We start from the raw sequence: 25854 nt of genomic DNA on the forward strand, positions 1-25854 counted from the left end.
TGTATTGTAGCCTTCATATCTAACAGTTCTGTGTGATTGTTTTTTATGGTGTCCAATTCTTTTCCATATTGTGGAAGGACTCCCTCATCTCTTGGAGCTCAATGTCTCTTTTCTCTTGCATTTCATAGAATTTTATTACCATAAATAGTCTAAACACTTTTTCTGACATTTCTGTAATATCCTCTAAATTTTTCCTACTTGGAGACAAGTTATAGTGTTCCCTTGCTGGAGATATATTACTTGATTCTCTCATCCTTGAGGCTCTTCTCCGATTTTTAGCCATTTGGTAATGTATTCGCTTTTGGCTAATTTATTGGAGAAGGATTCTGTGACTGTGAGCTTGTGTATTTCCCTTACTGTGAAATAGTTTGGTGGTATTTTCTCCCTTCTACTGTGTCCTCCAGGGTAGAAATCACAGGAGAAGTTTTGTCATTGGATTTAGGAAGGGGAATTTCACTATTTTTGCAACCACTACAGTGAGGTGCAAAGAATCTAAAACTCATAATGTTCAGATGTTTAGCTACTTTGCACCTAGTCTTCTCTAGCCAGTGGGTAAGGGGTGAGTGGTAAAACAGGAAAGTAAGGTAAAAGAAAAAGAAAGAAAAAGAAATAGGAAGAAAAGGCAAAGAAAAAAGAAGTAAAGAACTAGAACAAAAAGAGGAGAAAAAAACAGAAATCACATCATAGGTAATGAAATTGGGTTAAAAATAGAAAACCCCACCAGCATGCAAGTGGAGATAAATTTGCAAGAGAAAGACACAAACCAAACCAGGCAGAAAGCTAATTTTTTTTTTTAAGTTAGAAGGAACAGAGAACAAGAGGGAGAGAGACACTTGCCTACATGACTAGCACTGGGGTCTGGAAGGGGGGACCCTGGCTGGGGTGGGGGCTTCATAGTCATGAAGCTGAACCCAGAGGGCCAACACAGTCAGAGGTGGAGATGCCTGGATACTTTCTATTTTTAAAAAAAGAATTATTTTATTTTATTTACTTAAATTTGACCAGAGAGGGACAGAGTAAGAGAGAGACAGAGAGAGAAGTAAAGTGAGAAAGCAAGCTGCCAGGTCCAGGACTTGAACCGTGGTTGGCCATGTGGGAGCCCAGCACCCTTAATCACCATGCCACCTGCCAGCCCCAATGCCTGGATGCTTTCTGTCCTGACTAGCACCGGAGTCTGGAAGGGGGGACCCTGGCTGGTGGCGGGGGAGCTTTTACAGACCTGAAGCTTAACCCAGAGGACCAACAAAGTCCTCAATTCAGGCTCTTTAAGCCAAAAAGAATTTAATAAAGGATACTGGATAGCTCAGAAGAACCACTAGGAGAGCTGGAGATCCTGGCACAGGGAATATACCCTGACCCACCTCGAGTTAGAGACAGGTAGCATCTGTGTTTTTTCTGTTCATCAGAAACTCTTCCAAGCCTGTCTGGTGAGGGAGCCCTAGCCCTTGTCACAAGTACCAAGGCTTCACCATTGCTTCAGGAAGCTCATGTTGACAGCTCTTCCCTGAACAGTCCCCCACCCCAGCGGCAACTCTCTCTCCCCCCTTCTCTTTCTCTGTCACTGGATGTCATGATCCCACTGGCCCCATCTGTCATCAGAATGGATTGGTAGCCTTCCTTACATGTGGTCCCATGATTTCCTGACTCTGAGTGGAGCAGAAGCAGATTAACCAAACTAAGTCACATGCTTGGGCTGCCACTAGAGGTGAGGAAATAAACTGGCTGGCAGTTTCTGCTTCTCTGTTGGGAGATGACAAAAATAAACCAAATTTTAAAATATTAAGTATTTACAGTGTAGATAGTAAATAGCACCAGTAAATTCACCCTTACTGCAGCCTCCAGAGGAATCATGATGGCAACTGCCATTTTGGGTTGTTTTTGCCCTGAGGTAAAATATGTGGCTCTGTGCTTCCCAGGAAGTTACCACAAGCTCTGTTATGAGTAGGATTTGTTCCCAAAGTTTATGTTTTGAAAATGGAATCCCCAATATCACAGCGTGGAAAGCTGGGGTCTTTAAAAGGAGGTGATTAGGCCAGGAGGGATCTATGATCAGGATGGATTAATGTCATTAACTCAGGAGTGGGTTCATTACTGACTGTTACAAAAGTGAGCTCAACCTCCTCTCTCCCTCTCATTCTCTTTCCTTCTCCCTCCTTTCTTCCTCTGTCTGGCTTTCTTGCCTTCTGCCAGCAACAGAAGACCCTCTCTTGATCTTGGATTTGCCAGCCTCCAGAACTATGAGAAATAAAACATATACCCTATAAGTTGCCCAGTCTGTGGTACTATGTCATAGCAACGTGCAAAGGACAAAGACACTCTGGATATGTCCCGATGTCAATTAGAACTGACAGCCCTGAGAAGAGTGATGCCACCCGCCCCTTTGTACCAGCCCCTGCCTGTGGCTAGGTAGGAAAAAACTGCTGCTGTTCTTTTTTTTTCCCTGAAACTTATGAAGTACCCAACATATAGGAGATAATCCAGGGGTCTTTGTGGAATCAAAGAAGACATATTCGGTTGTCGGAAAAGTCACGACACATTTTTGCAAAGAAAACCATAAAAAAATACTTCATGACTTTTCTGACAACCCAATATATTATCTGATCTAGCCTCACATTTACACCTCTTCAATATGTAGGATATTATTTTCCCTGTGAGTCAAATGACAAAACTGAGACTGAGAGAAACTCTATGACTTACATAAAAGCCAACTCTATTTTTTTATTTTAAGAATTATTTTAGAGGCCGGCAGGTGGTGTGGTGGTTAAGAGCACTGCACTCCCATATGGCCAACCTCAGTTTGAGTCCCAGACCCGGCAGCTTGCTTTCTCACTTTTCCTCTCCCTCTCTCTCTCTCTCTCATTCTGTCCCTCTCTGGTCAAATATAAATAAAGTTAAAAGAAAATAATTATTTTCTTTTAACTTTATTTATTTAAATTTGATTAGAGAGAGAGAGTGAGAAAGCAAGTCGCCTGGTCTGGGACTTGAACCGTGGTTGGCTATGTGGGAGTCCAGTGCCCTTAATGACCACACCACCTGCCAGTCCCAAGAGTCAATGTTTTAAACCTAAACTGGCACCATAATTCCTGCATGGAAAAGAATGGGGTGATATCATGTGCCCTGCTTAATTTCTTTTCTTTTTTTTTTTTTTGAGAGATTTTCACTGTAGGGCGCGTGCGCTCGCCAGACAGACAGAGAGAGACATAGAGACAGAAAGCGAGAAATCACCCCCCAGGGGGGATGGTCACGCCGCAATCCCTTCTCCTCCATTCTCCTCTCGGGATCTTGGGCACGCATGCACACGCGCCCGGCGTGAGTTTTAAGCCACCGGGTCCGGGACACGAACCGCAGTCGACTACGTGGGAGTCCAGCGACATAGCCATTACACTAACTGCTGGTTCCCTGCCTTGCTTAATTTCTAACATCCTTTTATGAGTTCCTTCTTCAGTTGAACTTCACTGGTCTAACAAAGACTTAAGGAAATGATCAGCAAAGGGATAAAGTAATTGGGCAGTTTAGGATACAGCCCAGCTTCCAGACATCTACAATAATTTTCCCAAACAACTTAGCCAGTGATTTATAGTGTTCCAGTTACTACGGCTCACAACAAACTGCTCCAAAACTTACTATTAGAAAACAACTAGTTGTTATGCTCACAGATTCCATGGATCAGGAATTTGGATAAGGCATAGAAGGGACAGGTTGATGCTGCTCTTGACATCTGGGGCCCCACCTGGAAGCCTTGAAGATGGATGGGGTGGTGGTGGTGGTGGAATCAATGGAAAGTTCATTCATTCACATTTTTGATGGCTGAGGCTGGCTCTTTGCTGGGGGCTTCAGTTCCTGTCTGTGTGGACCTCCCCATGTGATCTCTCTATATAAGCTAGTTTGGGCTTCTTTGAGCAATGACGTCAGGTTCCAAGCCAGACATCCCAACAAAAAGCCAGGAAGATGCTGACCTTATGACCTCAGACGTCACACAATGTTACATTCAGAATACTTTCTTTTATATATACATACATATGTATACGTATGTACAATAATATTTTGTATGTATACATGCATACATAAATGTGTTAACTATTGCCTTATAACAAATTATTCCAAAATTTACTAGTTTAAAACCACAAACATTTACATGGGGTCTTCCAAGAGTTCATGAAGAATATATATTATAAAAACACTATGCAGAGCCAGCATGTGGCCTGGTGGTTAAGGGGCTGGATCCCACATGACTGACCACATGGTTTGAGCTCTGGATTTATTAACTTGAAAAACACTCCATGAGCACATATGTGTGTGTGTATGTGTGTGTATGTGTGTGTGTGTGTGTGTGTGTGTGTGCACCCAACAATCCCAAAAGGAAGGAGAAATGAAGAAGAGATTTCAGCGTGGTCATGCCCCAGGGGGGATGATTTTTCCTCCGCATTTCTCTCTGTTTTTCTATGTGTCTCTGGGGAGCACATGTGCCTTCTGGCAAATTTTAGAACATCCTATTATGTATAGATTATACAATTTTTTCCACCAAAATAAACTCATACTTTAATTCAATTTTTTTCATGAACTTTTTGAAGCCCTCACATATTATCTCACATACTTAGGGTTGGAACCTGTGAACTAACTTGTTCTGACTCAGGCCTTTCAAAAGGTTGAGGGGGTGACAGTCGTCCTATCCCAATAGGTGACTGACCTATCCCAATTAGAGATTCATCATCTTTTCTATCAATTCTGCTAATCACAAGTTGCAGATGGGAAACCTGAGGCTCAAAAAGGTCAAAAGAATGGCCCAAGATCACACAGCAAGTAAACAGTGGAGCTCAGTTTTGAACCTGAGTCTCCTGTCTACTCGTTCAGAAGGTATATGGTATAAAGGTGAACTTCATGAAGGATTTTTTTTTTTTGGAGAGGTTTTTGCTATAGGGCGCATGTGCTCGCCAGAAAGACAGAGAGATAGAAAGTGAGAAATCACCTCCCAGGGGGTATGGCCATGCCACAATCCCTTCTCCTCCATTGTCCTCTTGGGATCTTGGGCATGCACGCACACGTGCCAGGCGTGAGTTTAAGCCACCGGGTCCGGGACTTGAACCGCGGTTGACTACATGGGAGTCCAGGGACATAGCCATTACGCTAACTGCTGGTCCCAACTTCATGAAGGTTTGAGCCAGTAAACTTGGCCTGACGCCCCACATGAGCAAGTCATTGATGAGGACATGAAGTTATCTTCTTCAAAGGGTTGTTGTGAGGATTAAACAAGACGAAATCATTAAGTCATAAGCCCTTGACAAATGCCACACATCACCATCATTTCCCTTATGCTGCAGCTTCAGAGCAGCTAAGAATGCTGTTCCAACCTCTTCCCTTCTCCCTTCCTCTGACTTGGATTGTTTACAAAACATCTCCAATCAATTCCAAAGCTCCCCTGGCTGCTCTTGGTAACGATGTCGAGGTGATTTTTTTCCTTAGAAAACAACACATTTCCTAGCTTTCTGTTATTAGCTGCTCCCTGCCCAACATGCTGTTGTTTTTGGCACTTCTCATTAGTATGGTAGCTTGGTGACAGGATGCAGCACTGTTGACATAGGTCAGTGGATCTAAAATAAAGCAGGCTCTTACTTTGCCACATTCAAGAACTTACTGCGACAGAAGACTTTCAAGAATACAAATCTTGGGTGCCCATGCATGCACCCATCATGTTTTCAGGGGGTGCCTGGGGATTCAACTCCTGTTCAGTCATGTGGCTTCCAGCTTTTGCAGGGCCCTTGTGTCGCCACTGTGTCAGAGTAGCTGCGCTGATAAATATGGATTAAAGTGTAGAAAAGCAAGTTCTACAATAACACAGAGGGTATAATCCTGATTATGTAAAAGAAAGACATTTTAAACTGGATAAATACATGTGTTTATGGTTATACATACGGGTATGTACACAAATGCAAGCAAATAGACACATACACACACCTGTATGTATGTATATAAAAACATGGAAGGATCACTCAACATTGTTACTTTGATCATTTTCTTATATGGGATTGAAGTGAGTACTTTTATCTATAATCATTGGATTTATTTCCATGAACATACATTACTATTTTTTTTTAGTTTTTGCTATAGAGCTAGAGTGCTTGTTAGAGAGAGGCAAAGAGAGAAGGAGAAAAAGAAAAAGTGAGGAGGTGAGGAAGCACCCTCCTAGAGGGGATGGCCACACCACAATTCCTTCTCCTTCATTTCTTCCTTCTTTTGGGTACTCATGGACATACGACCAGCATGTCTTTGAAGCCACTGGGTCTGGAACTCAAATAGTGCAGTCAGTCATGTGGCATGCAGCCCTCTTAACCACCAAGCCACTGGCTGGCTCAGTTCTTGTTATTTTAAAAGTACACAAAAATAAATAAAAATAGGCCATTGACCTCCCAAATGAGAACGATGTTAATAACACCAATGAGGATTGAGCCCAATGTCAAGTGTCTTAAGTCTATCATCTCATTAAGCCCTCACAGTATCTCTATGAGGTAGTTGTAATCATCCCCATATTGTAGAGAAAAGTAAGGCTCAGGGTTAAGTTCAAGGTCACATAATTGAGCATGCAGCAAAACACATCAGTGAGTAGTCCATGCAGTTCCTCAAAAGTAGTCTGTCGGCACTTAGTAAATACTGTATCACAATTTTCCCAAATTCACCTGCTTATCAAACTCTGGCCGCAGGGAATCTTCAGTGAAGATGTGAAACTGGATATTCCTGTGGCTGAACAGCACAGCTGACTTGAGCATGACCAATGTCTCCTCCAGCCGATTGCCACAGGCCACCACAGCCAGGTGGATCCAGAGCTCACGTGGCAGCACTGCTTGGAAACTTCTGGGTTCTCCAGGCCTCCTATAACAAAGAAAAACAAGTTAAAGCTATTACTAAACTTAAAAAAAAAAAAAAAAAAAAACTAAAAAAAAAATTTAAAAAGCCAGCTAGTGAATGGTTGGAACATTTCAAAACATGAACAGGCACAATCTGTTATAATTTATAAAGTGATAAGCATTTTGACAATTCTTCCTGCTTAGAGAAAAATACCATTTATTCCCATATTTATCCTGGCAATAGTGGGATGAGTCACTGTTTGGACTGCCATAGGTGTCTGTGACATTCTCTGCCAGCACTCAGCTGTCTAGTGCCTGCTGGCTGCGTCCTGGCCCGTGTTTGGAAATACTATTGCTAAACTTCAACAGCTGACACAAGGGCTGTGGCGCTCCCACTCGCAAGGGCCGTGGAAATTAGATTTGAGTGCAGCTTGAACAAGTGGAGGGTGGGTTGTGGCTTTCCCATGTGAAACAAGCAACATGATATTCCCATCATCTGGATGTTTTTAGGTTGCGGTGGAATGCGTGACCACTGGACCAAAGGAAAATCCTGCCAGTCTGGGAGGTGAGCAAAGAAAACAACACATGTGCCCCTATTCCATCTCCAGAGAGTCTTGAAGAAACAGGTGTTAATCCCAACCGTCTCGCCAAAGATTGGTGAGGTGGTGGGTATGAAACTCAGCTTCCAGTATGAAATTGCTATTAATGAGAAACAGGCAGGAGAGGGGGCAGGTTAAGCAGAAAATGATCAAGGTATCAAATACTGATCCAACAGCTGAGAGGGGAGCAGGGTCCAAGGGTCCAGAATCATTACCCAGCTATTTCCTAGTAATAGGAGATCTGTTCCAGACAAGGAGAGGCAGCCAAGCCTCAAACACTCCACTGAGAAACATTTGCAGGCAAGTTGGAAGAAGTTGGCTTGGAAAAGGTGCCCTGAGACAAATGAAACTAATTTACTTGCACAAAAGATTTGGAGACCAGGGGAACTTGGATGTCGAATGCTACCTTCCTTCCAAAAACTTCGAGTCCAATCAGCCTGCTCTCCATTACTCGCTGCTCCGTTGAATAATGGCAGGCTAGCTCCAGGTTTCTTTCACCAGGAGGGGAGTTGAAGATGTGGGTGGAGCACTTTGGAAAGCTTTCCACTCTGATTACTTAAGAGCACGCTTAGGAGAAGTACAAACTCATGGCTCAGCTAAGTGCCGATGTGGAGTTATTTGGGTTCTCCTTCCTTTGGGGATCACAGGGAAAGACAATAGAGACGTCCTAAGTATCTCTGGAAATGGTCAACTTCTCTCCACCCCCTTTCCATGACCTCATGTGGCCACCATTTTCTCTCAGTCACTGTCGCCTGCCTCCACTCTATCTTTACCCCACACCCCAGGCTTTCTCCTCATGGGTGCCAGGGTGATGCTCTTCTAAAATGCAAATACGATCGTGATATCCTCAGAGTTAAAATCATGCAAGGGCTCCCCCACTACTCTCAAAGTCAAGCCCAGACTGTGGCTCCAACTTACATCTTTTTTAAAGAGATTTTTGTTATAGGGTGTATGCACTCGCTGGAGAGACAGAGAGAGATGGAGGGACAGAGAGTGAGAAAATCACTCTCCAGGGGGATGGCCACACTGCAATCCCTTCTCTTCCATTCTCCTCTTGGGATTTTGGGCATGCATGCACATGCACCCGGTGTGAGTTTTAAGCCGCTGGATCTGGGACTTGAACCATAGTTGACCACATGTCCAGAGACATAACCATTATGCCATCTGCTGGTCCTTCCAACTTACATCTTTTGCAACTGTCTGCAGCACTCCCAATCTGGATTGATGGCCATTCATAATCACAGTCACACTTACATTCACATTTTCTGTTTCATTTCCAGTCCATGAGATCATGTTGCATTGGCTCGAGATCTTGATACATCCATTCTCATCAGCTCATTCAGAAATGCACTTTTCCACCTTCTTTTTTAGTTAAACCCAGCTTTTTCATTTATTTATTTATTTGAGAGAGATTTTTGCTATAGGGCATGTGTACTCACCAGAGAGATAGAGACAGACAGACAGACAGAAAGCAAGAAATCACCTTCCAGGAGGGGATGACCACGCCACAATCCCTTCTCCTCCATTTTCCTCTTGGGATTTTGGGCACATATGGGCCAGCGTGAGTTTTAAGCCACCAGGTCTGGGATTCAAACCACAGTAGACCACATGGGAGTCCAGTGACATAACCATTATGCCATCTGCTGGTACCAAGACCAGCTTACTTTAAAAAATAAATATATACATTTGATTTGCCAGAAGGTGCGTGCACTTGCTGGAAAGAGAGACAGAAGGAAAATGAGAAATCACCCTTCCCCCTCTGAGGCAATGGTCACATTATAATCCCTTCTTCATTTCTCCCTTGGTTTGGGATTTTGGACATAAATGCACATGCAGCCAGTGTGTTTTTTAAGTCGCTGTGTCCAGGACTCGAACCATGCTGTCAGCCATGCGGGATCCAGCTGCTTTAACCACCATGCCACTGACTGGCCTGAGCCTATTGATTAATCAACAGATATTTCCTGAAGGCCCAGTCATGTGGCACAGTGTTGACTGTAAGGCTGGAAGCCATATGGCCAACCGTGAATGTGGATCTCAGCTTGGTTTGAAAGGCCAGGATCCTCAGGAGCTGGAGAGCTGGGAAAGGAGACTGAAGCATGGTAAGATCCTACTGAAGGTGTCTCTCTCTTTCTCTCTCTCTCTTGCAAACACATGCAAGCACCTATGCATATGTTCTCTATGATTTTAAAAAATCCTTTACTGAGTACTTATGTGCTGGGCAGTGTCCTAGGAAGATAGACGTGAAAGACCAAGATGCCTGCTCTTGCAGAAACTACATCTACAGGAGATAAAGGACAGACAGGGATATATAACAGTTATAGAAGACGGTAGCTAAGTAACTAACACAGATGGCGGGACAGTGACATGCGTAATGAAGGAAAAACATGGCTCAGCAGGGTACCAGGAGTGGCTGATGGGCTGGTGCACTGTCAGTGCCAAGTCAGGAAAGTGCCACGTCACCTTCTCTGAGACGGTGAGAGCTGCCAATGACTTGAAGGAGGTAAGAGAGCGAGCATTCCAAGTAGAGGGGACAGCCAGAGTAATGGCGCGAAGTGAAGGGTGTGCCCAGAGAGTCTGAGGACCACACCTGCAGGACTCAAGTGCCTGTTCTCCTCCTTGGCTTTGTGGGTATGCTGTCAGGCCCATCATAAAAGCCTTCTCCCAATAAACTGAGTAATCGGGGAAATAAATATTCAAATGATAAAGAGATTCAATTTTATTTTCAGACTGGCAAAAATTACAAAATAAAATAAATGTTTGACTACACTGAACTTCAGTGTGGTTACGGGGCAGGGAAAAGCTCAGACACTGTGGGGACAGCAGATGTTGGTCGAAACACTTTGGTGAGCCATTTGGCCACAACGTTTGGCAGGGGTGAAGATGGACATACGCTCTCCACCCTTTCAGTTCTACCCTTGCAAGTTTCTACAAGACCCCAATAAGAATGTCACAGCAGCTTTGTTTACGAACATGACAAACTGGAAATAAACTGTCCATGCAAAGGCGAATCATGAATATATTTGAGACAGATAAAAAGTAGAATACTATGTAGCATGAAAAGCATAAACTGGACCAGCCTGTGGATGGTGGTTAAGGTGGCTGGTTCCCACGTGGCCAATTGTGCAGTTTGAGTCCTGGACCCTGTGGCTTGAGAAACACATCAGGTGGGTGCTCATGTGTGCCAAAAATCCTGAATGGAGAGTGAAGTGGGGGAGAGAAGAAGAGTTCATGGTGTGACCATTCCCCATGGGAAGTGCTTTCTCACCTTCCCTTCCCCGCCACCTCTTTCTTTGGTGAGCGTACATTCCCTGTGGAAAAAAAAATTTTTTTTTCCACAGGGAATGTACGCTCACCAAAGAAAGAGGTGGCGGGGAAGGGAAGGTGAGAAAGCACTTCCCATGGGGAATGGTCACACCATGAACTCTTCTTCTCTCCCCCACTTCACTCTCCATTCAGGATTTTTGGCACACACACACATGCACCCAAGATTGCCTTGTGCATGCCCAAGATCTCGAGAGGAGAATGAACTCCCATGTAGCTGACCGCGGTTCGAGTCCCAGACCCAGTGGCGTGAGTTCTGGGACTCGAACCACGGTCAGCTACATGGGAGTTCCGTGACATAGCCATTACGCTAATTGCTGATCCCCCCTCTGGAAAAAATTTTTAAGAATAGAATAAACTAGAATGGTTTATCAATTTAAGACCAGAGAGGAAAAAAAGCAGTCTGTAAAACGATAACAATAGAATATCATTTAGATAAAAAAAAAAAAAAAAAAACCTTTTTAAAAGAGATTTGCCTTAGGGTGAGTGTGTTTACTGGAGACAGAGATAGTAAGAGGGAAAGTGAGAAATTGCCTCTCCCCTCCAGTGGGAGTAGCCACACCACAATCCCCTCTCCTCCCAGTCTCCTCTGTACATGTGCCCAGTGTGATTTTTAAGCCACCAAGTTCAGGTCTTGAACCTTGGTCAGCCATGTGGGAGCCCAATGATGTAACCACTATGCTATCTGCTGGTCCGTCATTTAAATAATCTTAAAAATAAGAAAGCCAGCACTGTGTGTTATTCACAGGCAAACGTAATAAAAGTAAAATGCATGCATGAGGATGAAGAATATCAAATAGGGCCCTGCAGTACAATGGTTAAAGGAACTGGATCAAGGTTCAAATTCTAGCCTCAGCAGCTTGAAAATCATGTGAGGCACATGTATGTGTATGCCCCAAATCCTGATGGGATGGAAAGATGGAGAAAAAGGGACTGCAACACAATCAAACCCCACTTGGGGGTTCTCTCTCTGGCAAAAAGGGGGAAAAATCAAATGCAGAATAGTAGTTATTTCTGGGGACTTAAAATTTTATTCTTAAGCTGAGTGGTGGGTACACAGAAGTTCATTTTGTTGTTATCTGCACTTTTTTGTGTCCCCAAACTATTAGACAAATACAAAATTTTTAAATTGAAAAAAAGCTTGCACATCTCCGCAGCACAGCAAGCCACCTCTTCTCTTTGCAGGCTTCAGCAGTTTGGGCCTGTACGGTGTAATAAGCAGGGGCCAGGGACTGCAATCTTTCATGGTGTCTGGTGACAGGTACTAAAAAAGAAAAATAAAGGCCTCTCTTTGTGCCAGTTCAAGTATCACTGGTTGCGATTGAATGAGACCTTTGCTGTCCCCCTCTATTACCGCTCATGTTACATTAGAAATCTCAGGCTTCAGGTAATAAGCGTGTGTGTTGTGTGGTCACAATGAATAATAAAGTTTAAGGGCACTGAAATGGTGTGCCTTTCACCAGCTCCTACCAAAGGCACACTCAGAACCTCTCGAATGTCACCCAAGAGAATCCAGGGGAGGCTGGCCTAGGAACCTAGGACTTCTTAACCCTCCAACTACTGGGTTGGGCGGAGGATGGATGATGGGGAACTCCAGCACTGCTCTGTCAGATGATTATGTTCTCATTTATACTTCATGAATGGGGGCTTCAGCAGACATGTACTGTCCAGGATTAGTTTTTTCCTTTTATGAGAGACAGAGAGGTGGGAGAGGGGGAAAGAGAGAGAGAGAAAGAAACAGGTACTTTTGACAGGGTCTCATTACTTCATGATCCTCCTGCCCCAGCCTCTCCATTGGCTAGGAGTACAGACACATGCAACTGTGCCTGGCCTGTTGGGCTGGCCAAGGCGCAAGGGCCTCCCACGTGGCTTCCCGTCTCAATCAGTGGCACCACCTGTGCACCACCACAGCTGGGCCTGTCAAGGATTTTTTGAGATCTGTTGCTAAGGCTGGAGCTGATGGCACCCATATGAGCCACCACACTGGTAGAGCCTGAATGGAAATCAACAACGCAGAAGAAAGCAGAGCTGGAAGTGGGTAGAGCGCTGGGGACAGTACCTGCATCCAGATGCACTTGACCCAAATTCTGGACTAGCCATTAAGCCAATAAAGTCCCCTTGGCTTAAGCTGGCTTGAAACAAACTTATAACTAATCAACCACAAAAACGGTCCTAACACAGGTCCTAAAATTGTTTTTAATTATCTTAGACACCTCCTGCTGTCCTATTTATCCAATTTGCTCTTTGAGATGCCCACTGAATCCATTCTATCCTTGTTCACTGATAGGACCCTGATCCAAATTCTCAGTGTTCTTCCAGCATTATGGCTAGAAGAGAAGCCACTCATCTCATAGGGCAGGGATTCCGCACCTGGCCACGCAGTGGCATAAGCATGTGCAGTGTTGTTAATATGTAGGCGCCCACCCCACAGATTCTGACTGTGAGTCTGGTACTGCTCGCCACCCATGGTTCAGCTATAGTCAGGAACTAATTACCTGTGCTGACCTTTCACCTCTCCTCTCTCCCCCAGACTGCTCCCCCATGCTCTTGGGAACACCCCCTCCATTCTCAGCCTTTGCTCCGAGTATTCCCTTCACCTCCCGCCTTAATTCAAGTGTGGCTGCTTCAGGACGATGCCTCCTCCCCAGCAGATCTCCCTTGCTTCAGGGGCTTTTGGACAGTAAATGGGGCTGGGGTCCTCCTTGCTCCTCACTGTCACATGCAGATGTGTCTTGAGAGTGAAGTTTGTGTCATGAAGCTCTTCCTCTTCTCCCTGTCCTTGTTGGTGTCCTCTCTCAACTTCCCAGGTATTCCCTTTTATTTTCTGAGGAGTTTAGCTCCTGCTCCCATATTCCTCCCCATCCCAACTCCTGTCATCTCAGAGACTTCGCTGCTACTTGACAGAAGCTTCCACTTCCTGAGTCTTTAGTTTTGTGACCTCCACACCCACTCCCTTCTCCTTTTATCTGAGACACCCAATCTATATTCCTACCTGAACCTTTGTGCAAATTGTGTCCTCAGAAGAATGTTCTGTCCTGGCTCTCTGTACGGCTGTTTCCTTGTCCACGAGAGAAGACAGAGAGGCCTTCAACAAATAACTATCTTTGTATTCATTCATTCATTCATTCATTCATTTATTTATTTATTTATTTATGCCAGAGGGCATGTATGCTTACCAGAGAGTCAGAGAGAGGGGGAGAGGGTTAGAAAGCACTCTGCATGGGGAATGGTTAAGCAAGGCCAGACCTGTGGAGGGTCTCATCTGTCTTGCTCTTCGTCCAGTCCTCAAGTCCTCCAGCCCATTGGACCCTGGGCACTTACACACATGCCCAGCATATTTCAGGATGAAGAGGCTAGGGTTACAAACTACAGTTGCCACGTGGGATCTAATTTCTCTTGAGCGGTGCATTACTACCACCCCCAGAGTTGGTCTAATTTCTCAAATTCACCCAAGAGTTACCTAGGAAAACATCAGGCCCTGAGAAGAAAACAAAAAGTATAACAAACATCCTTGACCACCTCTGAGTTACTTGGACCAACTGATCCCTGAACCAAGATGAATGGGATTACAGAAGGCATAGTGCCTGATTCCAAAGGGTTGTATGATGTGTGATAGTTAACATTTAGACACCGTGTCAAATAACACTGAGCCACATGGTGAGAAACTTAATCTATCTTCAGTTCTTTTCCAACAATGTCAGTAAGAAAGTTTCAGCTTGATGATAATATGCCTTAAACACCCCCCTCTTTTTATTTAAAATTTTCTGTATATGTGCTTGCCAGAAAGAGACAGAGAGGAAGCGAAAATGAGAAAGTACCCCCCCCCATGCCCTGGGGGAATGGCCTTTCAAAATTTAGATTACACATGCACACATGTCCAGTATGTTTTCTCGATCCGCCAGGTTTGGGACTCGAATTGTGCAGTTGGCCATGTGGGATACAGCCACCTGAGCCACCATGCCACTGGCTGGCCCAATACCTTTCTAATTTGGCTTAATCCTCCCTTTCTGTTTAAAAGACAGCAGATCTCAGGTGCAGAACCTTCAGCAGGCAAGAGTACCAAGCCAGAAACGACAACATTGTTCAGTTGTCTTAGTATTTAATTTGACAGTTACCTTCTTTTTGTGTTATTACTAACAATTTCTAGCAGTGATATAAAGTTTCTTTCAAAAATGAATGTACTTAGGATAAGAAGAAAGTAGAATCCTCAAATAAATCTGTACCAGATTATAAACAGGTACAACCACTTCTGGAAAATAGTTTGGCTGTTCCTGAAAATCTTATATATAGAAGGTATCACATGACTCATTAATTCCACTCCTAGTTACTGACAAGAATCAAAAACATATGTGCACATAAAAATCTGTACACAAATGTTTATAGCAGTATTATTCACAATACCCCAAAAAGGCCAAGCCAAATGTCCATCAATTGATAAATGGCTAAGTAAAATGTGGTATATCCATACAACAGAATTTTTTTTTTTTTGGAGAGATTTTCACTGTAGGGCGCGTGTGCTCGCCAGACAGACAGAGAGAGACATAGAGACAGAAAGCGAGAAATCACCCCCCAGGGGGGATGGTCACGCCGTAATCCCTTCTCCTCCATTCTCCTCTCGGGATCTTGGGCACGCACGCACACGTGCCCGGAGTGAGTTTTAAGCCACCGGGTCCAGGACACGAACCGCGGTCAACTACGTGGGAGTCCAGCGACATAGCCATTACGCTAACTGCTGGTTCCCCATACAACAGAATTTAAAAAAAAGAATTATTTATTTAATTTTAATTACTATGATTATTTTTTAAATAATTATTTTGAATTTTATTTATTCATTTACTTATTTTATTTTGACCAGAGAGAGATACAGAGAGAGAGAAAGTGAGAAAGCAAGCAACCAGGTCTAGGACTTGAACCATGGTCAGCCATGTGGGAATGTCCAGCACCTTAACCACCATGCCACCTGCTGGTCCCATGATTATTTTTAAATTTGACCAGAGAGAGAGAAAGTGAGAAAGTAAGCTGCCAGGCCCAGGACTGCAGGCGGCCATATAGGAGTCCAACACCTTAACCACCACACCACCTGCTGTTCCCCATACAATGGGATATTATTTGGTAAGAAGGAATAAAGTATTGATGCATGCTACATGTATGAAGCTTGAAGGTCACATATTCTGACTTCATATATGTGAAAAAGTCAGAATAGGCAAAGCCCGGGAAGATAGAAAATAAGATGCGTGGAACTGGGGAGAGGCAGATGGAGAATGACTGTTTAGGGTGATGAACGTTCTTGTCAGAGAGATAAAAATTCTCTGAAATTAGATAATGTGATGGCTGCACAAGTGTTTTTTTTTTTCTTTTTTGAATTATTTAACTTTATTGATCATTATTATTTTTTTTCATTTTGACAAGAGAAAGACAGGGAGAGAAAGGGAAAGTGAGAAAGCAAGCTGCCAGGTCTGGAACTTGAACCACAATTGGTCATGTGGGAGTCCAGTGCCTTAACTACCACACCACCTGCTGGCCCCACAGTGTTTTTTATTTAGTTTATAAGGATCCACATATACAGTTACACATATTCTCTCTGTTCCTATCATTGCTGTCTATCCACGAGCTTGCCCCTCCTGAGTGAGTCATGTAAGTATTGTAAAACTTAAGAGAATGTCTAAGTCCTACAGTAAAGAAAGGAAAGAAGGCGAGAAAATGTGAAGCTGTGCTCTAGGACAGATGACCAGGCAGGCTAGCCCACGGAGACTCTCAGCTCTAACATTTCACCCACATAACTAGTACTTTCCACTGTCTCCTGCCACAAGAAAGTACTACCAGGGACCGCTTAGGCTAACAGGCATCCTTTTAGAAAGATTTCTGAATGATGGTGATCTTTCATCTTGCTTCAGAGACTTGAATAGTCTCAAGCCTGTGTCTTACCTGAGCAGATGCTGGGCACAGGCTCGATTTTATTTTATTTAACTTTATTTATTATTATTATTTTAATATTTATAGACACATACACACACACAGAGGAAAGTGAAAAAGCCTCCAGGTCCAGGACTAGAACCATGGTTGGCCATGTGGGAGTCCAGTGCCCCAGCCACCACACCACCTGCTGGCCCCTCAACCTTAATAATTACTTTTTATTTTATAATTTCTTATTTATATTCAATTATTGTACATCTCTATAGCATACAATATGGTTTCTCAAAGTATGCATGCAGTATGTAACAATCAGATCAACGATATTACCACATACATAATTTTCAACTGAGAACTTCACATGCTTTAAATAAACTAAGAACCACTGATTGTAAACTTTTAAAGGATATTTGAGTTAAATTGAAATAAAGCTGCCATTAACTTAATAAATGCATTGTGGTTTATAACATGAATAGATTTTGTAAACTTTTTTTTGGAGAGGTCGTTGCTATAGGGTGTGTGCGTTCACCAGAGACAGAGAGAGACAGAGAGATAGAAAGCAAGAAATCACCCCCCAGAGAGGATGGCCATGCCACAATCTCTTCTCCTCTATTCTCCTCTGGTGATCTTGGGCACACACACACATGCGCCTGGAATGAGTTTAAGCCACCAGATCTGGGACTCGAACCATGGTCAACAACATGGAAGTCCAGTGACATAGCCATTATGCCAACTGCTGGTCCCAATTTTGTAAACATTTTTAATGCAGGCAATGCTAGTGTAGCAGTATTGTAAAACTCAGGATGCTATGTGGGAATGAATGAAGTTTGGAAAACACTGCACTGATTGTCCTGGCTTAAGCCTTCCCCATGTGCAAATGAAAAATGATGTTCAGAATAAGAGAGGCTCAGAGGGAGAGGTGCTTTCACGCTCCCCTTCCATGCTGCCTGCAACGAAGCATCTCCTTAATTGCTTAAAAGTCTCAAGCGTATGACTTAATTAAACTTCAATTTCTAGAGTGTATAAATAATGAAATAAGGCATTTATATGTAGTGCTATTTACTTTGTAGCCTATTACTGCAAAACACACTGAATTATTAAAGTGAGTAATTGGTTCTACTCAGACTGTCCTTTCTGCTGTCTCCTGCTGCCTCTCTTATCAGTGCTTTTCCTTAACTGACAAGCTAAATTAACTCAGGTAAACCCGATGCTATGATACCGGCCAGCAGTGTGAGCTGGTCGGAATATCACGCTTCTTTAAAATACAGCCCCAAACCACGCTCTTGGCAACTAGTTTTACTGGGGGGGGGGGAACAGTATTTGGGGAAAAAAAGGTAGGAGATGAATTTTATGAAGTTGAATATGCCCACTTTGGGAAAAAAGAAATTAGGAACGTCCTGCTTCCTAGCAGAATCTTTTGCAAAATGAAATTGCTTATTTGAACAGGGAGAAGGTCTGCAAATGAGTCCACTGTGACAGTTAGGAAGTGGCCACCTCAATGAAGCCCCCTGAAGGAGGTTCTGGTGAAGGGTAATTATATCCACATCAAGTGCTGGCAAGACTCACTAATAAAGTTCCCGGCTAACCACAGGTTTTGGATGGCATGAATCCCTTGACAAAAAACTTCTGATTGAAACTGTGATTACAACTTTCACTCAGAACCCAGACATGACACTGAGGACAGGCTAACAGTTAAATCACTTTTAATGACTCACAGTTTGGAGTTAAATTAAGTATCATTAATCTTTCAAGACAGACAGAAAAGCTGACATTTGCCTTAAAGTCATGGCATTACACGAATAATGTCAACAGAGTGTGAAAAAAATGCCATGAGGGGTGCTTCATAAAATTGATAGTACCTGATTATTAATAATATATATTTAGTTTGCTTCAAGATCCCACGACATGGCTGTGTTTCTAAACAAAGTCCAACTTTAACATGTAGTAGGTATTCAATGCCTAAAGTGAGTAATTCAGTCTGTGTGTATACGTGTGTTTGGTTTTAGACATCAAACACATACATGTGCTCTGTGATTAGCAAGGGCCCCTGAAAGAAATCAAACCCGAGAGCTGGACTTATGAAGCCTCGCTTGTTTGTTTACTTAAATTGTCAGAAGGTGCATGGAGTCACAGAAGAAAGAAAGAGAGAGAAAGCGCCCCCCCCCCACCCCCCGAAGAGTGTGGTCATGCTGCAATCCCTTCTTCTCCATATCTCTATCCATTGGGATTTGGGGCACGTGCCTGCTGTGTCTTCTAAACTGCCAGGCCGAAATTTAAACTACAGTGGGCCATGTGGGATCCAGAACATCCTAACCACTAGGCCATAGGGCAAGCCCAAGAGGCCATGTTTTTATTTATTTATTAAAAATTATTTTATTTAATTTTCTTCCTCCTTCCCTCCCTCCCTTCCTTTCAATTTGACCAGAGAGGGATAGAGCAAGTGAGCAAGCGAGAGAAAGAAAGAAAATGAGAAAGCAAGCTGCTAGGTCTGGGACTTGAACCGCAGTAGGCCATGTGGGAGTCCAGCACTCTTAACCACCACGCCACCTGCTGGCCCGGAGGCCATGTTTTTAATTTTCATGCTGTGTTTGGGACAAAACACAACTGAGTCAGAAGAACAGCTGATAAGTGTCCATCCAAAGCTTTTGGTCTGAACTAGATTTCAGACCACATTGACAGCCTTCTTGGGTGCCCTTGTGCATGGCATGATTCCCACAACATCCCTTCACCAACTCTACTAAATCATTCGTTTCCCACTAAATGAGATAATTTATGCTAGTGTTTGTTTATTCTCCCTCCAAAATTCTACGATGGTCTCTGGACTAATTCTCATTTCATCCCCTCCCCCACTTACGATTGTTTCTGATGTACAAGAAAACCAACCCATTTCTCTAACTCCCTCCCCATTTCAAATTAAGATGTTACTGAGATTTAAATGTAAGAACTAGCAGTGCTAGTTTGAAATAAATGGTTGTTGACATATAAGGGAAAAACCTAGATCTTCATTACATATTCTGCAAGTATTTCCATTTCATTTCATTTCCTGAAAAAGAATACAAAGGACTTACAAACTTAAAGAAAGGAAAAAAGGAGAAATGGTCTCCCCAACTAATTTCCATCATCCCAAGCCTCAGGCCAACAAAGGAGATTTAATTCTTATGATAATGTATATACTTCAAGTTGTTTTATAAACTAGGTAACTAATATATTCATCATAGAAAATTTTTAAAATACAGGCAAGCAAAACAGGGCGTACCCATTACAATTTCATAACCACTGTTAACATTTTGGTATATTGTGTTCCACAATTATAAATAATATTGAGTTGTCAGAAAAGTCATGATGCATTTTTGCATAGAAAAGCATAGAATATATGTCATGGGAACCAGCAGATGGCATAGTGGTTACATTGCTGGGCTTCCACATTGCCAACTGCAGTTTGAGTCCCAAACCTGGTGGCTTGGAACTCATGTTGAGTGCATGCGGGAGGGTGCCTAAAATCCCAAGAGGATACTGGAGAAGGGATTGTGGCATAGCCATCCCCTCTGGGAGTGATTTCTCGCTTTCTGTCTCTCTGGCAAGTGCATGCACCCTATAGCAAAAATCTCTCTCTAAAGAAAGGACTTTTCCGATGACCCAACATAGGTGGGCTTGTATACATAAATATGTCAATGTATAAAAATATTTTAAAAACCTGGAATGGGATATTTGAAAAAAAATTTTTTTACTTTTATTATTTTTTACTTGCTAGAAGGTGCATGCACTTGCCAGAAAGAAACAAAGAGAGAGAGGGAAAAGGAAAAAGCATCCTCCAGTGAGGTGTGGTCACACCACAATCCCTTCTCCTTCCCTCTTATCCTGTAAGGATTTGGGACATAAAGGTCCCTACCTCTCAGGTGATTATGAAGATTAAATGAAATAATGCTGTGAAGAGTTAATGCACATATGTCCAGCATGTCTTTCAATCCACTGGGGCCAGAACTTGAACCACGCAGTTGGCCATGAGGATCCAGCTCTCCTAACCACCAGGCCATGGAGCAGGCCTGGGTAATTTTTATAACTTGCTTTTCCCATACAAATATGAACAATTTTCAATTACAAAAAAAATGAAGATATTTCACCAGAGATATTTTTCAACAGAATCTAGAAAGGGATCAAATGATTCAAATTTTGAGATTTGTTCCCAAGTACAGAATGGTGGCTAGGAATTTGGCTCTAAAAGTAGTTGAGCTTGGCTTTAGATTTTAGGTCTGCTTCTTGGCTGCCCCATCTTGGGCAAATATATTAACCATCTTGAACTCTCAGTTTTCCCAGCTGTAAAATGGGCATATTGATTATATTGGACATCTGCTTTTTGTTTTGGTGTTTCTTACTAGAATCAGCTTCCAGGATTTTCTGGTAACAACATGTCAGTTTTCTTTTGGGGAGACCACTTTTTTGTTCTTAGTCCATGAGTTTGGAGAGCCTGAATCATTCACCCCCCACCTCCAAAGCCACACATCTTGGGAGTGGCCTTCCATGCCTGAATATGCATGTGGTCAACAGACAGAGGCCAGTGTCTTTCACTAGATAAAAATCTTCCCTCGGGGGTTACTAGAAGAGGCTGCAAGCCCAAACTGATTGGAATCATTACAAGGAGAAAATGCACCCAAGAGTGTTGCCCACACAGAAGGAAGGGAACTAAACAAGGCAAGATGGTGAGAAATCCTGGATAAGGCTGCTACTGCAGCTTTATGTCCTTTGCACTTTCCATCCTTGTAAGCCAATAGATCTCTTGCATAATTAAGTGATGCAAACAGAGGAGCTGGGATTCCATCACTTGCAAATGAAAGAGTTCTGACCTATCCTATAGCAGTCTCTACCTCTCAGGTGGTTATGAGGATTAAATGAAATAATGCAGTGAAGAGTTACTACAGTATCTGGAATATTCTAGTGATCACAAATACTAGCTACTATTATCATCATCATTATTAAATATTAATTTGAAATTTATCAATAGCCTGTATTTTCCTATAATATGTTATATCTATGCCAAAACCAAGTGAGACAAGGCAATAAAAAGTATGTTACTTTTATTTATTTATTTTTTGAGAGAGATTTTTTGCTCCCAGGAGTGTGTGCCTGTAAGACAGAGAGAGACAGAGAGTCAGAAAATGAGAAATCACCCTCCAGAGGGATAGCCACACCACAGTCCTTTCACCTCCATTCTCCTCTCAGGATTTTGGGCATGCATGCACACACACCTGGTGTGAGTTATAAGCTACTGGGTCCAGGACTCGAACTGCGATTGAGTACATGGGAGTCCAGCAATGTAACCATTACGTCATTTGCTGGTCCCAGTACATGTTATTTTAAATACCAATACTACCAATACTCTACTGCAAACAAGATTTGAAGTATTTGTACGCTTTTTTTTGGAGAGGTTTTTGCTATAGGGCACGTGCACTAGTCAGAAAGACAGAGACAGAAAGCGAGAAATCACTCCCTAGGAGGGTTAGCCACGCTGAAATACCCTCTCTTCTGTTCTCCTTTTGGGATCTTGGGAACACATGCACATGTGCCCGGCATAAGTTTAAGCCACTGGGTCCAGGCCTGGAACCATGGCCGACTACATGGGAGTCCAGTGACAGCCATTACACCAACTGCTGGTCCCATGTTTGTATGCTTTTTAAAACCATTTTTATTCATTATTATTATTATTATCATTTTAATTTGACCAGAGAGAAATAGAGCTAAAGAAGGAAAGTAAGAAAGCAAGTCACCAGGTCCTCAGACTTTGCCACCAATTTCCATGAATCCATTCTCTCTGGAGGATAAAATTTGATACTTGAACACTAAGGCTTGTGACTCTGGGGCCAGCGATCAAACTGGAGTTTCTGTATGTAATTCTCCCAAAACTGGGAATAGGGAAATAGACAAAAAAAAAAAAAAAAAAAAAAAAAAGACTCAAGCCCCTAAGTAGCAGTGTTTATAGATAAAATCCTGCATTTCTGGTTTCCTGAGCACACTTCCAAATTCCCAGAGAACTCTCAACTCACTCCTGCTCTCCTAAGCTGAGTGATGACAGTTCTCTGTCCTTGAGTAGACACCAAAGCCGTGGTTGGCCAAGACTGCAGGTCTGAAATGCTCAGAGCAATGGCTGACTCTCCAAGAGGTAATGAAAAGGGTCCTGCCTCCTGGGTTCCTGCAGCTTTTAGTTAGCTCAGGAGACAGTTTAGAACATCATTTGTTATACACAGAAGCTGAGTTTCAGTTTCCTTTAAACTATACCACCCGCCAAAAAAACGAAAAGCCTGCTGCAATCTGCATCTTAGCCATTGCTAAAAACTGCTGAATTTCTTGTGCCTGCATTTTACTTGAATAATCTCTTTTCATCATTGAACTTGTGAGAATGCCAAGATTTGCTGAGGAAGACTGACTCATGCAAAGTCACACAGCTGGTTAGCAAGGCTACTTACAGTAAAGTGCCTAACTAACAAGGCAATGATAGACAGTAAGAAGACTCAGAGGAGTGAATTATTTGGTGCATGATGACCAAGAGCCAGCCTTATGCTAGGTGCTTTATGCTGCTACTTTCCCCTCTTTGGACCTCTGTTTTCCACTCATAAAAAGGAGTCATATTGGGACCAACAGATGGTGTAACGGTTAAATTGTTGGATTCCCACATAGCTGACCACAGTGCAAGTCCCAGAACGGTGGCTTAAAACTCGTGCCAGGCGTGTGTGCATGTATGCCCAAGATCCCAAGAGGAGAGTGGAGGAGAAGAGATTGTGGCATGATCATCCCTGTCAGAGAAAGGAAAAGCAGTCATATTTGGAATTAAATGTTCTCTACCATTTTTTAAAAAAATAATTATTTACTTGTACTTCTTTTTTTTTTCTCCTTAGGAGAGGTTTTTGCTATAGGGCATGTGCGATCACCAGAGAGGGAAAGAAAGAGAGGTAGAGGGTAAGTGAGAAAGCAAGCTGCCAGGTCTGGACTTGAACCACAGTGACCATGTGAGAGTCCAGCAGCCTTAACCACCATGCCACTTGCTGGCCCCATCTATTGTGTTTTTCTGTTTGTTTGTTTGATTTCCTTAAAGCTTGGATTCTGGGACCAGCAGTTAGCATAATGGCTATGTCGCTGGACTCACATGTAGTGGACTATGGTTCGAGTCCCAGACTCGGTGGCTTAAACTCACGCCGGGTGCGTGTGCGTGCGTGCCCAAGATCCCGAGAGGAGAATGGAGAAGGGACTGTGGCATGGCCATCCCCCCAGGGGGTGATTTATTGCTTTCTATCTCTCTGTCTCTCTCTGTCTTTCTGGCGAGCACACGCACCCTATAGCAAAAACCTCTCAAAAAAAAAAAGCTTGGATTCTAAATTTTACCAAATGAATTTCTACTATAACAATACAATCTTTTGTCTTGCTAAAGAGATTATGTAAAAGTCACCTTAAGTATACCAAAGTCACTCTCTTCTGGAACAAGATCGGGGACTTTCAATAAAGGTATCAAATCAATAAACCTTTTTCCAGCAGTTTTCAGAATTTTCCAATCTGAAAGAAATGCTAAGGGATATTTAGAAGGAATGTAAAATCAATTTTATCTTCAAAAGAAGTCTCTTTTCTTCTTACTTTTAAAACATTATTTTGTAAATTGTGGTAAGATATACACAGCCATAAAAGTTTGTCTCAGGATCAGCACTACGGTGCAGAGGTAATGTGCTACTCAGGAAATGATGGCAACTATGGTTCAGATCCCTGGCCACATCAGTCTAGAACATGTCAGGTACACACACACATGCCTAAGATCAGGAGGGCTGGAAGATTGGAGCAAGTGAACCATGGCGTGACCAGACTCTGGTGGAGGGTACTCCTCTCTCTCCCTTTCTCAGTCGCTCTGTCAGAGGTGCATATGCATGTGCATTATCATGAATAAAGAAAAAACTTGATTTTGAAATTCTCCCCCCCCTTTTTTTTTAACAGTGAATTATAACATGAAGAGAAGTATTCCCAAGGAAAACAAATCTGTTCTCAAATTTTCATCCAAAAAAATAAAATCTCGCCTGTGAGTTTGTATGGGAAAACATGTCAAGATGGCCACTTACTGAATGCATTTCATAAAGGTGCTAAAGGCACCTAGAAACACGAGAACCACTAGAAACACAAATCAAACCAGATTAACAAAAAAGGGGGCCAGCAGGTGATATGGTGCTGCAGGGGCTGGATTCCCACATGGCTGACCATGGTTTGGGTCCAAGACCTGCAGTTTGAAACCACGCTGGGCATGTGTGAATGCGTGCCCCAAGTCCCAAGAAGAAAATGGAAGAGAAGGGATTGTGTGTGACTATCTCTCCTGGGGGATGATTTCTCACTCTCCCTCTCTCTCTGTTTCTCTTTTGTGCCCTATGGCACAAAAATTTCTCAAAAAAAAAAAAAAACAAACAAAAACGACAGGGAAACTTATTACATCCTGGAATTCAGAAAAGGCTGGAACAGCACAGTTAGTAAAAGGAGAAGCTGGCCTTGGCAATGAGGTCAGGACCTGTCCCCCACACCCTGCCCGGCTCTGCGCTGCTCTGCATTGTTCTGTGCTGCTCTGTATGGCTTCTCACCTTCCGTAGCACCCCGGTTTCCATGGGCTCCGTGCAGGCCAGCTTCCTCCATGTGGCAGAATGTGGTTACAGTTCGAGTTTCATATCTTTTGGCTTCAGTGACTAGAAACAGTTTGCACTTAAGCTGTTCCTGTAAGTCTCTGTTTTTATTTATTTTTTAAAGAGAGTTTTGTTATAGGACATGTGCCCTCATCAGAGACAGACAGAGAAAGTGAAAAATCACCCCCAGGAGGGATGGCCACTCTGCAATCCCTTTTACTCCAATCTCCTCTTGGGATTTTGGGCACACACACATGCGCCTGGTGCTGGTCCAGGACTCGAACTGCGGTCAGCCATGTGGGAGTTCAGTGCCTTAACCACTAGCCACTTGCCGGCCTCTGATTCCAGTTTTTAAAAATCCCTTAAAAGGCTCCAATTTAGTCCAGGAAAGTACCCCTGGTAAATTACCTGCAGCCTGGACAAGGTCAAGGGCATGAAATGGCTGCTCCATGGTGTGGGGGATGCTCATTTCCTGTGTGCCCCTGCAAGGATTCTCCTTTCTCTCCATCAGTAGCCCTAAGATTTTGATTTCGAAGAATCACCTAGGGC

The 25854-nt window shown here is 43.1% G+C and overlaps 1 protein-coding gene across 2 annotated transcripts in view; it reads right to left on the minus strand.

Annotated features, from left to right (window-relative positions):
• The window catches only part of GXYLT2 (glucoside xylosyltransferase 2), a gene marked incomplete at its 3' end in the record, with an annotated part of 111529 nt that overhangs the window by 57640 nt on the left and 28035 nt on the right, over positions 1–25854 (minus strand). For both annotated transcript variants that reach the window (XM_027775541.1, XM_027775542.1), the window contains 1 exon segment: positions 6672–6864. In XM_027775541.1, the coding sequence (XP_027631342.1) occupies positions 6672–6761 (90 nt within the window).

The sequence above is a fragment of the Tupaia chinensis genome, unplaced genomic scaffold (assembly GCF_000334495.1).
Source record: "Tupaia chinensis unplaced genomic scaffold, TupChi_1.0 Scaffold000570_1, whole genome shotgun sequence".
Classification (NCBI taxonomy): Eukaryota; Metazoa; Chordata; class Mammalia; order Scandentia; family Tupaiidae; genus Tupaia; species Tupaia belangeri.